The following is a 12,924-nucleotide window of genomic DNA, read 5'->3' as shown; positions in this document are numbered from 1 at the left end:
GTGGAATTGGGAAAGGGCATGGCTGAGGCAAAGGCATTATGGTCCCTGCATTATGGGGCTTTTTAATGTATTCTAGAACCAAAGGAATGACTCATTGATTTTATTAATAATTTCTCTAAAAGTTAGTCACTCCAAACACTGTACATTTTAAGGTTTTGTAAAGTTAAATCATTACATATTCATACAAGTTGTCATTCATGGTTACAAAATGAAAGTCATTATTTATAGGAAAAGCTAAAGTAATATTTTTTAACTACAGGCTGCTTAGATGACATTCGCATATCTGGTGAGGCTCTGCCACTTCCTCCTGCCTTCAACCACACCTCTTGGGGCAGAGTCACCAACTTGCAGGGCCTGGAAACTGGCTGCCCTGCACAGGATGCTTGCTTCAATACCACTTGCCTTCCCCCTCTTACCTGCCACAATACCTGGAGACAAGCCACATGCAGGTACACATTATTACTTTGTCTAGCTTATATATGTCTCATCATAGTTTACAGTTATATATTCATTGGTCCTTCATTTTCTCCACCACTCGAATGGTTGCATATCAACCCATCTGGTCATCACTAGAGACCTTAATCTTCTGTCCTACACATTTAACAAACAATATTTTTCTTAACCATCACTTTTTCACTGGAATATTGAATACTATTAGCAGCACAACTTGGCTGCCACTTGGTCATCTTCTGAACGTACAGTCAGTCTAATCTTTCCCTAGTTATATATACATTTCTTTAGATGTCTGCATGCTTTCATATCTGAATTTCATGTATCTCAGCAAAGATATCTTCATACTATCTTGAAGGATTAAACAAAATGCAGAATGCACACATGTACTACAATTTTCATTATATAGTATTTTTCTGATTATCTGGTTGTCTTATAAGCTTTCATGTATTCACTTAGTTGTATTTACCTAGTTGTGATGTACAGAAAGTGAGCTACGCTCATGGAATCCCGTTTCCAAATCTCATTTCAAGTTTAGAAGTAAATTAATTTATGTTTCTAGTTTGAACTATTCCCTTTTCTAGATCAATGTGTAGATCAACATATCTATGGGGAAAGCTATGTTTCTTGAAGTCTCCCAGCACCTTGTTTTTCTCAAAATCTTGTCGTGGCCTCTTGTGTTATGACCCTATTTCCCGCCATACAAGATGCATTTTTATTTTTCAAAAAAAGAGTAGAAAAATCAGCCTGCACCTCATATGCCGATGGTTAGGCCAGGGGTTATTGTTACTGGCACGAAACCAACACTAAAACACCTCCGTGTCCCAAAATGAAATATACCGTATTTTCTGGCATATGACGCACACTTTTTTCACTCGGAAAATGACCCTGCACAGTAAGTGTGGAGTTTTTTTTTTTTTTTTTTTTTTAATATATCTTGCCAAATTATAGCTGTGTCTCATAGTCCGGTGCATCTTATAGGGTGAGAAATTCGGTATGTAAATTTTATTTGGTAGTACAATAATATGAAAAGAAGTGCATGTAGAACTGTCTATAATCCTTCTCTCTACAGCTGTGGGCCCGGGCAACACCTTGTGGGCCATGAATGCCAAGATGTTGATGAGTGTTTGTTCAAACCATGCCTAAACGGGGGTACATGCTATAACCTGCAATCAAGTTACCAGTGTACTTGTGGACCTGGCCACACTGGGGACAACTGCCAATGGGCAATGCTTCCTTCAGACACACACCCACTGAAGGCCCCTTTAGCCATTGCTGCTCTCACACTCTCCATACTTGTTGTTGGTAAGTGGAAAGGCTGTTTATGTTGTGATGTGTTTTTATTGTTTGTGTACCTCAAGGGAATTGCATGTAATGTACAGGAGAACCTTGCTTTACAAATTGGTTATGTTGCTGAGAAACAGTTTGCCCAGTGAAGTTTTGATCAGTATGATTCAATATGTATTTTATGACTAACCCTAAATTTACAACTACATCTATGATTTGATACAATAATAGTACACCTCTCAGTGGAGTTGTCTGTATAGTCATGAGACAAAGAGTGTGTGTTGTGTGCTTAAGCCCTCACAGCTCTCCAACAAGAACACCATATCACTAAAACTGTATACTTGTCATTTGCCAGCCCACAATTACAATGAAACACACAGAATGTGCTATGTATTGAGAAAAAAATCATATATGAGGCTATCTACAGGAAATTATTTTAACCATTTAGCGATGCACGGGTATTAGTTTTTAAGTGCATGCAGATTTGTTACAAACTGGCTGTTAGGAAAATTGTGACATCCAATATCTTCCTTTCACTCAGTGGTCATTGGAGTGGTGTTAACTTTGCGCCACCACCGCTCTCGCACCGCCCGGGGAACACCTTTGTGCCCAGAAAGCATGCCCAAGGGGACTCAGGCACTGGAGACTCCTGTTACTATAGAGGCTGTAACAGACCTCTCCCACACACAGGCAGGTGAGTGATACTGGAGGAGTTGAACAAACTTAGTAGCCATGTGGTAAGTGCTGGCACAAAGAAATGTTAGATGGACTTTGGTGGTGATGACACATGCCACAGTAAAATTTCTTTGATTGAAATTCCACATCAAAAAATACCAAGTCTGAATTTTTAGAAGGAAATAATCCAATGATATCCAAGTCCAAATTAGCAGCTAATTATGATCAGAGGATATTCATGAAGAGTAGGCAGTCCCCATGCATTGCTCCTTTCTCCTGTGTTGCTGTGGCTTGGTGTTTTGTAGCTGTTTGTTTGTTAGACTTAACCCGGTAGCAGCGGGATCATGTTTCTTAATGTTCCCTCCAAGCGAGAAAAATGAGAAAAAATCACCCCTCACACAAACCATTTCATAATATATATCAAAGCATTTGTGATCAGATTATGTATCATCTATTTTGGGGGGTTTATATCATGGCACAAATTTGGCCCGTCGCTGCTACCGGGTTAAAATGACTAAAAATAATTAACAGCATTAATTATACATATGCATTGCAACTAAAGCTTTGAACCGCTTTTATTTGTCTTTAAGTCTAATAAGCCAAAAGTTACAGTACACTACTCCAAAACAACAGCTAAAGATAAAAATAAATGAAAATTACATATGTATGCATTTTATGATGTTCATTTATTTTTGTTTAGCTTTTTTTTCTGTAAAGGAAGAATAATGAAGTAGCAGAACACTAGAGTAGCTTTAATGCTAATTTATATTTTATGACTTACCAGTACCATTAATATGTGCCTCCATGGTGTTGTAGTCAGCATGCCTAGCTGAGACTCTGGACATTCTGTGCCAAGCTCTCCCAGTTGTTCATCATCCCATTTGAGCTGATCGCTAAATAGGTACCTGAGGAAGGTAAACTTTGGTAATACTTGCTCTGTGTCATGGGGTAGTGAGTCCTTGTGCATTACAGACTACAAGGGCCAAAAAGATAGAGATGACCACTGAGGACACACTTTTACCCCTACCAACACACATAAAATATGTTCATACGCACACATATACATAGATCTGCTTCCCCCTCCTTACTCTATCAACACCTGCAGGGTTACCGTTGTATGATTTTGGTACTGGGTGCTGAGGTTAGAAAGGGTCTGCAAACATTACAAGCGCATGAATTATTGTGAACAGAACCACACTTGCAAATGAAAGATGTATATTTACCAGATTATCAGACAGCTTATGTGGTAAGAAGCACTTCTTCTTACCACTAAAGATGGTGGCAGTGTCAACCAAAACTGTGTAGAATATATACATCTTTTGTCTGTTAAGTGTGGGTTTTATTCACACCAACAAGATCATGTGAGTGTAATTATCCCATCTAAGAAATTATTTGCTAATGTTTCCTCACCTCACTGCACCTAATGTGCAAGATTACATAAGCAGCCTCCTTCATAATATCCAGTTCCTCCCCATGACTATTGTTAGACATGGAACAGATCACATTGTGCCTATATATGGGTCAGTAATGTGTAGGCTACCAAGTAGCTTATGAATCAAATCACTGAAAATTCTTGTGCAATTACCAATATAAGCTATTCTCATGGAGCAGATTCAGACTTAGGTAATCAACAAGGCTCTCCTTTAACATTATAGCTTCTGCTCAGTGAGAAATATTGGATACCTTACTGATATAATTTAGGTCACTTTAACGCAGTTTTTCACATGTAGTAATAAGGTCAAGAGTGGAACTTAGTATCAGCTTTTCATAGATGTGGCAAACTGTCAGCATATGTATGAAGGCAGACAAATGGATTAAGTCGACAGAGTCTTTCTGGCTCCAGACAGACCCAGTGAGATGCTGTGTGTACACGAGGAGCTTTGGTGGCAGATTTGCTATGACAGAGCCATGTGAAGGAATACGTATGAATTAATCTTCAGTCTACTGTAGGTCATAACACTATGCCATAGTCATCCATGATGGCAAACCAGATAGTGTGGAAGTGGGTTTGTGGGCCTGACCAAATGAATACAGGTGCTGTTCCCAATGTCATGATGAAAGATCCAGAAACAGGGACAAAAAAAGAAAGTCTTGGGTAGGTTTCCCCACAGAGTGGTCTGTCTTGCAGGGCTCTTTAGTATTGGAATATTTGTATCAGTGGAAATTAGATTAGATCTTAGATTATTCCAGTGCTACACCATTTTGTCTACTCTATTTTGGTTTTGCCATTGGAAAACCCATTGCATGTAATGAAACTATTCATAGTATATACATACTATCACGATGAGGAAAACTTTGAATAAAAATATGTATCTGGTCTAGTAAATGTTAGGCAAATTTAATATACAAATTGCAAATATACAAATTGCAAATATCTATTGTTAGTTTATGATAAGCAGAGCAGCAGCCACAAGGACAGTCTGTAGAGATAGTCTCAATCACCTCCTTAATGGCCAGTATTCCTAGTTTATCTTGGAGTTTTTACTATAATGTTAGTTGTATGAATTTTAGGTAATTAGATTAGTACAATATATATAAATAATTAATATAAAAATTTATTAGTTTGTTTACTCTCTTTCAGGCACTAGACATATCTTCACCCCGTTGGCCATCTCTCGGGCAGTGGATGTGAATCAAGGTATGATTGACATGAGCCTCACCTTACCACCACACACACTCAAGCACCAGCGAAGCACCATTTCAGAATCTGCCAGTACCAGAAGCTTAACCAGATGTTCCATCATAACAGTGTGTGACACTACAGAAGATCTTTCTCTGCACCAAAGGCTTGATAGGAAGCAAACTGCATTTTCTACAGAGACGTGTAGCACAGCTGCAGCATCACCATCATGCACAGTTGCTGATTGCTCTATTCCTAGTGACCAAGTAGATGGTGATGAGGGAGGCATATCCAAGCAACAGGCAGTCCTTCTCAGGAAGAGTGCCACCTCCACCCCGCCACTACTTGCCCAAGATGACCTCCGGGCCTATGCCTACGAGGGAGACGGGTCACCATCAGGCTCCCTCTCCTCTACAGTCTTGGGTATGAATTTCTAATGACATGGTTAAAATGTCAAATTTTTTCAATAGTATATATTTTACTTGGTGCTGAATTAGCCATATACACTTGTTCCTGTATTTCTGGGTTCATCTTCCACTGATTCTCGCATTGACAGATTTCCCCCAAAATGCACAAAGGTGGCCCCAAAGGAATTTTAGTAACACCACTCCAAACATTCATGGTCCACCTGTAGATGATTCAGTCATTTGTGAGGAAAGGATGATGTATACATGCATCAAGCAGCATAAATATCAAAAGTAGCATTATTCATCAACTATACATACCGTACTGTCAACTGAAATGTTTGTAAACCGAAGCTATTTTCCCCATAGGAATCAATGCAAAATGGATTAATCCATTCCTGGACTCCAGATGATTGCTTATATAAACTTTTATGACTACCACAAAACCAATGGAAATCAATAATTCTAAGACAAAAAGAAGAGGAATTCTATACTACTATGGATTTCAGAGATGAGATGAGATGAGTGAGTGAGTGAGTGAGTGAGTGAGTGAGTGAGTGAGTGTATGTGGGGATTGATGTTATAATGACGTCATGCTGGCCTTGTCCGATTACTGTCATTTCATTTCACTATTTCCCTTCAAGTGTCAAAAGTATGTGCCGTACTCACACCCCTCTTATAATACACTATGCTGACAAATATTAGCGGAGGGTGTGAAACAAACTGTGGCAAAGTATCATAGTGATTCAACTGATACTTACTAAGATATTCCAGAAAAATGATATAACACAGCCTCTGAAATCCATAGTAAACAGAAAATATACACAAAAACTTAATTTAAATTTACTGTACCTACAAGATGTGTCCATTCCTTAGTGATTGTGCATGTTTACAGGATTGGAGTCGTGATTGTACTGTCCTGCCTCCATATCTATAAAATATAGAAAGAAAAGCAATATTGCAGGGAAATTTGAGGCAGTCAGTAAGAAGAGTGGAAGGATGAGACAAAAAGCCTAGGACTGCTCTGTTCAAATGGTGTGTGGGGGTGGAACACCCAACATATGAGTTGTATACTCCATGCTAGGGCAGACAAGGCCCTTGTATAGATTTGCATAGTTGGCATGTGGTAGGGGGGAAGAGATTTGGAGACTTCTGACCCTTTCAGAAATAATAGCAAAGTTAGAGGTTAAGCATTCTGTACCATTCACCTCCCAGCAAACACCACCATCAGTGGCAGATCCAGGACCTAAATTGCGCCCTTTCAAAGATTCACCGAGATCTGGGGGTATGGTATGGCGCCCATCTTGTATATCAGCCCCCCCTTCACCTGGAGCTGGATCTGCCACTGACCATCATTGTCTTATTTTTGCTTTGCATCCTCAGGCCTACACATGGAAGCACTGGAGGAAGAGGAAAGAGAGGAGCCCGTGAAACCATTAGTGCCAGAGTATGGAGCTGTGCTCGATCTCCTTAAAAACCTTCCAGACGCAGTACCTGTATCAGCCCAGGTCTCCATGAGCACCAGACACAAAGAACAAAAGTCTATTACACAAGAGAAACCAACTAGACCTGCACACTCAGTTTCCATGAAAAGCAGCACAACGAGTTTAGGGCATGAAGTGGAAGAAGTCATGTTTGAAGAGGATCAAAGATTTTCTACTAGGAGCAGAGGCAGGAAAAACTCATTAGAGTATTCCACAGTTTGCTAATACCACTAATGGGTTTATGTCGTGTCCAATCTCATTTTAAGGTTCCATAAAATCTTGCCAACATTTTCTTTTTGATGGCAGATACACTTGCAATTTAAAATAATTTCAACAGTACCTTCTCCATGCCTTGATTTTATCTATCAATTTTATCCCAACAATTTTGGTTTACTGTCTTAGTGAAAAGTGTGCAATGTTCATAATTATAATGAAAAAAATATTTTATACATTTATATGATATTGGCAATAAAGTGTATAAGAAAATGTAAATGATTTACCTTCCTAAAAATCAACATAACTATCATGATGAAGCTTTGGGTATCAAACATTCTATTTCACCAACATTTGCAGGACACTCTAAACAAGTTTTATTTGATCATTCTTCTGCAATTACTGATTATCAAGCTGCCAATTTTGAATGGCTTTGACATCATGAAATGTCTTGTGAATCATTCCATGGATAGTTTTCTGAGGAATATGTCAAGGGTTCGTAGAAATAATCTATTCATCAGTTTCCTCTTCATCTTATTGTCTATATTTTAAGACTCCTAAAATTTTAAAGAGGTAAACTCTAACATAAATCTATGATGAAGAGGGGAATGATGGTTTGATCCTACCAACCTTGACTTATTCTTCTGAAAACTGCCATGGAATGTGTCACTAGGGATGCAGGCTAACCATACAAGTTAGTTATGAGAACTGGTATTGAATGGTGAGTGCAGGAATGGGTAAAACATGGTGTTAGCAAAATATATTAGAAGGTATGGATGAGCAAAAAAGTTTCAAGTGCAGTGGAGGAATGGATGAAACTTAATATAAATCTTAAGATGGATCTTTCTCAGCAGTGAAGCCTTACACACCAGGATAACCCATTCATTTAAGCTGAACCCTTCCCAGCAGCAGTTGGATCTCTTGCCAAGTATGCAAGGACACTGCTGATTAGCAGTTGGTGGGTGGGGTGTCTGATATCTCTTGTCACCCAACACAATCAACTAGTTTCAGAAAATATTTTTCTTTACTTAGCTCGTCTATTACACAAGACAGGCAAATATTGTTGACGCCATTGGATTTAGCATTGATTCTACTATTCTAACAGTTTTCAGAATTCAATAGGGTAACATATTTATGGTGAGTAGTCAGAGAATACCATTTGATGTTTATACAACTGATTATAAATTCTTCCTTGACTACTCCTATATCTCACTATCTAAAATCTGAAAGTACCATCATATTCAGAAGTTCATTCACAAAAACTGACATTTTATTCTAAAACTGGTTCCATATTGGGTACTTATATCAATAATAAGAAAAATAATGTATAAACATTTAATGATATTGTCTGACTTCTACTAACCATAATTACTATATTTATTTATTTTGAGAAACGAGTTATAGTTATACAATTACTGCGTAATCCAATAATGCTAACAATATTTGCATTTCTTATATAGCCGATGAGCTAAGTAGAGAAATATGAATATTTTTTAAGCTAGGCTAGTGTGTTGGGCAAAGGAGACATCAGCAGACCCCTTGCCTGCCAACAGCCAATCAGCAGCATCCTTACTCATCTCGGAGCTAGGGATGAGTGGACTATTGTAGCATGACATTGAGAATATTAATGGAAACTTCACTAAAAAAATTTGAGCAGCATCTAAAGTGGAAAAAACAGGAAAACAAAAGTCATTACTGTATAAACTATCTACAGAAACTAAACTATGATACAGATGTGCAAGAACATGAAAATGCAATCACCAATAGATAAAGTAGAAAGAGAAGGATGTGAGAAAATTCAATGTGAAAACAATCAATTGAGCTCTAAATTCAGGTTCTAACAGTTAAGAGGAAACTTTGTATAGGGAACTTGCCAACTTACAAAAAAATATTAATATGAAAAAGCAAGATATGAAAAAATTGAACATTATAAGAACCAACAAAATTCTAATTTCAGGTTCTAGTGTAGAATCAGGAGCGAACTTGGTATAAGGAAAAAAACAGATGTAAGCCATAAAAAATGACAGCAAACTCACATAGAACAGGAATTAAGTAATAAAGGTTTTTAAAGAGTTTAAATTATATTATTGATAATATTTAACAATGAACTACATCACTCAATCATCCCCAGTATGAATTAAAAGTAGCTGGATATCACAAAAATCCCAGCAGTGAAGAAAGATGAAATCAAAAAGGCACTAACAAGTATAAAAAGAGGGAAAGCTCAAGAGGAAGATATTAGTGTATATGATATAAAGCAGGTCGGAGATTGATTAATTGGAGTATCAAGTCATAGCGTCACAAGAATGCCACTGAAAAACTATCAAAGCTTTTCATTAGGTCTTGAGAAAGTAAAGATACTGAAAGTCTGGAAGAAAGCAGCTATATCTTACTGGTCTTCAAAGTGGGTTTTCGACCATGAGTCATATCTACAGTGCACCAGATAACAGTGAACATAAATGAGTACAGAAAACCATTTTGTTTGAAATTCATTGACTATGAGAAGGCTTTTGACTCAGTGGAAACCAAAGTGGTGCTAGATGCAAATGAACAACTAGGCATAGATGGAATTATTGTATAATTTTCGAAGACATGTACAAAGATCGAACAGCACCTATTGAACTTCATATATACCAGAAAAGTCCAAATAAAAGAAAGGGTGTTAAACAGAGGGAGACCACATCACAAACTGATTACAGAATGCCTAAAAGACATTTTTCAAAGGTTAATTTGTAGAATAAAGAGTTGTAATAGGAATTAAATACCTACACAAGTAATTTTTCATTTGCAGATGTCGTCTTTCTGTTTAGCAAGGTTAGTGGTGAACTGTAGAATATGATATAAAAATTAAACAAGTGGAGTCAACTAGTCAGGTCGTAGATGAATAAGGAAACTTGCGTTCAACAACTATGATGATGTCGAACAAACAGTTATCCAAAACAAAGCTCTATATAGATACTGTAAATGAATACATATTTATAATTTAGAACTAGATACATATATTTGCAAATGTCTCCTCGTATATTTTTTTAATGTCTACGTACATATGCGATATACATAGATATGCGCATATCTACATATATGTGAATGTCTACGTATATATGCAGATATTTACGTATATATATGGATATATATCTTTATATATGTATTGGCATGAGGTTAGAATGAGAGGCCCACTGCTATGCGATAAAAAAAATTCAATTGATTTACAGCTAAGTTTGACCAATTGAGTCTGAATGAGTGTTGTTTACTTCCTGTATATCAACTTGATTTTTTGCTCGAGCTGCTTCCCTTACTGTGAAAAAAGAACAATAATAATAATAATAATAAAATAAAACGGCTCACACCCGGGTTCGAATCTCGGGCTAAGTGGATACGGACCGGCAGTCTTCTATCCTTCATGCCCCTGTCCACCTAACAGCTAGTGAATCGAGTCGGTGGAAAGCTGTCCCCGGTTTTCCTTGTTGGCGACTATTCCAAGGGCGAAAACAGAAGGCCTGAATTCAGACTCGGGACTTGCGAGATTTACTTACTTTTATAAGACAGATGTAGATGAACACACCCGGCCGCCTACTTCGTCACGATGCTCCTGTACTGACGTGTCGATCAGCACCCGTCACGCCGCGTCGATCCGCGTGCCCCGCAGTCTGCGAATGATGAAGCAAAGAGATATTAACACTGTTCCGTCTGCTCCGGAACAATCAACTACTCACCAACTAATCTCTCTCTCTCTCTCTCTCTCTCTCTCTCTGACATAGATCATCGAGTGCCAGATACTTCCTGCTGAATATTAAATAAAATAGGAAATTCGAATATGAAAAGTTGTGAAACTCATCATGTCAAACCCCTAATTCACCCAGCAGTGCACTGAAGCAGTGAATAGTGCGAACAGAATTCATCAATACAAACTCCTCATCAAGGATAAAAATGTATATAGGCTATTAGCCTACTGTCAGTTCAGGAGTCTGACCTCCCCTGGTTTAATTGCTGTTTTTTTTTGTTTGTTTTTTCTAGGGGACCCGCAGAGGGCCACTTTCGGGTGGCATGATATGCGGGGGTTGTGCGGGGGATTCTAGGGATGAGGAAAGGTATTGGGATAAGGATTAGGATGAGGAAAGGTATTGAGATATGGTAAAGGGCCAGGATTAGGGAGATAATGATTGGTGATCCGATTCCTAAATGTGTCAAGAGTGGGACTATTAACTACATGAGATGGGAGATGATTTCACTCTTGGATGCTGCAGAGAAAGAATGAATATTTGAATATACTAGTGTTAGTCTGGTAAGTGTGGTATTTAAGGCTGTGGCTGCCTCTAGTGGATCGTGTAGTTGTCGGGTGTAAGTGTATTTGTTTATGTCTACTAAATTGTTTGTGATTTTATATAGCATTTGTTGTCTGTGTATTTGTCTTCGTGTTGCTAATGAGTTTTGTTTTATGTCTTGTTTAAGCAAAGTGACTGATGTAGTGTGGCTGTAATCACGTCTGGCCCATCTTGCAGCTTTGTTTTGTATGACTTCTAGTTTATTTATGTTATTGTTAGTGTGTGGGTCCCAGACGGTGTCACAGTATTCTATGTGTGGCCGAACAAGTGTTTTGTATGCAAGAATTTTGATGTTTGTGTTACACCTTCTAAGGTTCCTACGCAGGAACCCCAGGGCTCTGTGAGCTTTGGCCCTGATGCTGCTCACGTGTGTGTTCCATCGCATGTCTGCTGAGATGTGTGCGCCCAAGTATTTGTGTGAAGAGAAAGTGTTTAGGTTTCTGTCATGGAGTTTGTAAATAAAGGGAATAGGTTTGTTAGTACGGGTGAAACGGATGTGATGGCATTTGTCTGGTCTAAACGTCATCTGCCACTTGGCTTCCCAGTCTTCAATACAGCTAAATCGTCCTGTTGTCGAAGATCGACATGCAGTCATCCCTATCTAAAATGCAAATCTGCAAAAAGTCTAGTAGTAGAGCCTAGAGGTAAGTGATAGTGGGAGATCATTTATGTAAGAAAGGAAAAGAAGGGGGGCCCAAGACGGTGCCTTGGGTACCCCAGAAGTTACAGGAATAAATGAGGATTGACTACCATCAAGAACAACTCTGCCTGCGGGTTGCAAAAGTACACAACAAAGAAGGGAAGAACGTGCCATTTCAACTCCCAGGCAATAGATACATAGCCTACCTAGTGATTTGCAATACTACGAGAAACATGTGTACGTGGATACACGGCACAGGTGTAGTGTTACCAGTATACGAACGAACGTGAATAACTATGTTTTGTGATGGATGGATGACACGTCACGAACGAGAAATAAAGGCAGAAAACTGGACAGTAAACAAATTAATTTAGACTGCACCAAATTCCCCCAGATGTGTTGACCGAAAACAGAGTGAGCTCCCACATTGTATTTCAGTGTAACACAATCGATACATTTAAAAACACGAAATCCAAGTGCGCCACGACGAGTTCCGCAACACAGCGGGCAACTTGATGCCTCTATTTCTTTTATACTGTGAAAGGAACTTGAAGGCAAAAATGACACGTCTTGGTGCTCGTAAATTCTCTCTCTCTCTCTCTCTCTCTCTCTCTCTCTCTCTCTCTCTCTCTCTCTCTCTCTCTCTCTCTCTCTCATGTTTGGAGCTATACTGAACCAGGAAATGCAACGTAAGCAGCACACCGGCTTGAATAATCACCAGTTTTTCACCATCACCTTCGCCAGCGGGCCAATGCATTGCACCAGAACGCCACAGGTGATTCTTGCGATCGTAAAAGCCTCACAGATAATAATAAAAAAAATTCACGTT

At 38.6% G+C, this 12,924-nt stretch overlaps 1 protein-coding gene and 1 long non-coding RNA gene across 2 annotated transcripts in view; one reads left to right on the top strand and one right to left on the bottom strand.

Annotated features, from left to right (window-relative positions):
- Positions 1 to 7,400, top strand: part of LOC127003796 (putative neural-cadherin 2) — a 39,708-nt gene extending 32,308 nt beyond the window's left edge. The window contains exons 19-23 of the mRNA XM_050870849.1: positions 260 to 449; positions 1,523 to 1,755; positions 2,279 to 2,431; positions 4,994 to 5,455; positions 6,820 to 7,400. Coding sequence (XP_050726806.1) covers positions 260 to 449; positions 1,523 to 1,755; positions 2,279 to 2,431; positions 4,994 to 5,455; positions 6,820 to 7,145 — 1,364 coding nt within the window. The 3' untranslated portion in view covers positions 7,146 to 7,400. The remainder of the gene's footprint in view (positions 1 to 259; positions 450 to 1,522; positions 1,756 to 2,278; positions 2,432 to 4,993; positions 5,456 to 6,819) is intronic.
- Positions 87 to 12,924, bottom strand: part of LOC127003799 (uncharacterized) — a 36,251-nt gene continuing 23,413 nt past the window's right edge. The window contains exons 2-5 of the long non-coding RNA XR_007757405.1: positions 10,667 to 10,780; positions 6,289 to 6,367; positions 3,194 to 3,317; positions 87 to 428 (exon numbers count right to left, since the gene is read on the bottom strand). This is a non-coding gene — a long non-coding RNA (uncharacterized LOC127003799). The remainder of the gene's footprint in view (positions 429 to 3,193; positions 3,318 to 6,288; positions 6,368 to 10,666; positions 10,781 to 12,924) is intronic.

The sequence above is a fragment of the Eriocheir sinensis genome, chromosome 26 (assembly GCF_024679095.1).
Source record: "Eriocheir sinensis breed Jianghai 21 chromosome 26, ASM2467909v1, whole genome shotgun sequence".
NCBI classification, from domain to species: domain Eukaryota; kingdom Metazoa; phylum Arthropoda; class Malacostraca; order Decapoda; family Varunidae; genus Eriocheir; species Eriocheir sinensis.
This window is presented reverse-complemented; position numbering and strand designations above follow the sequence as displayed.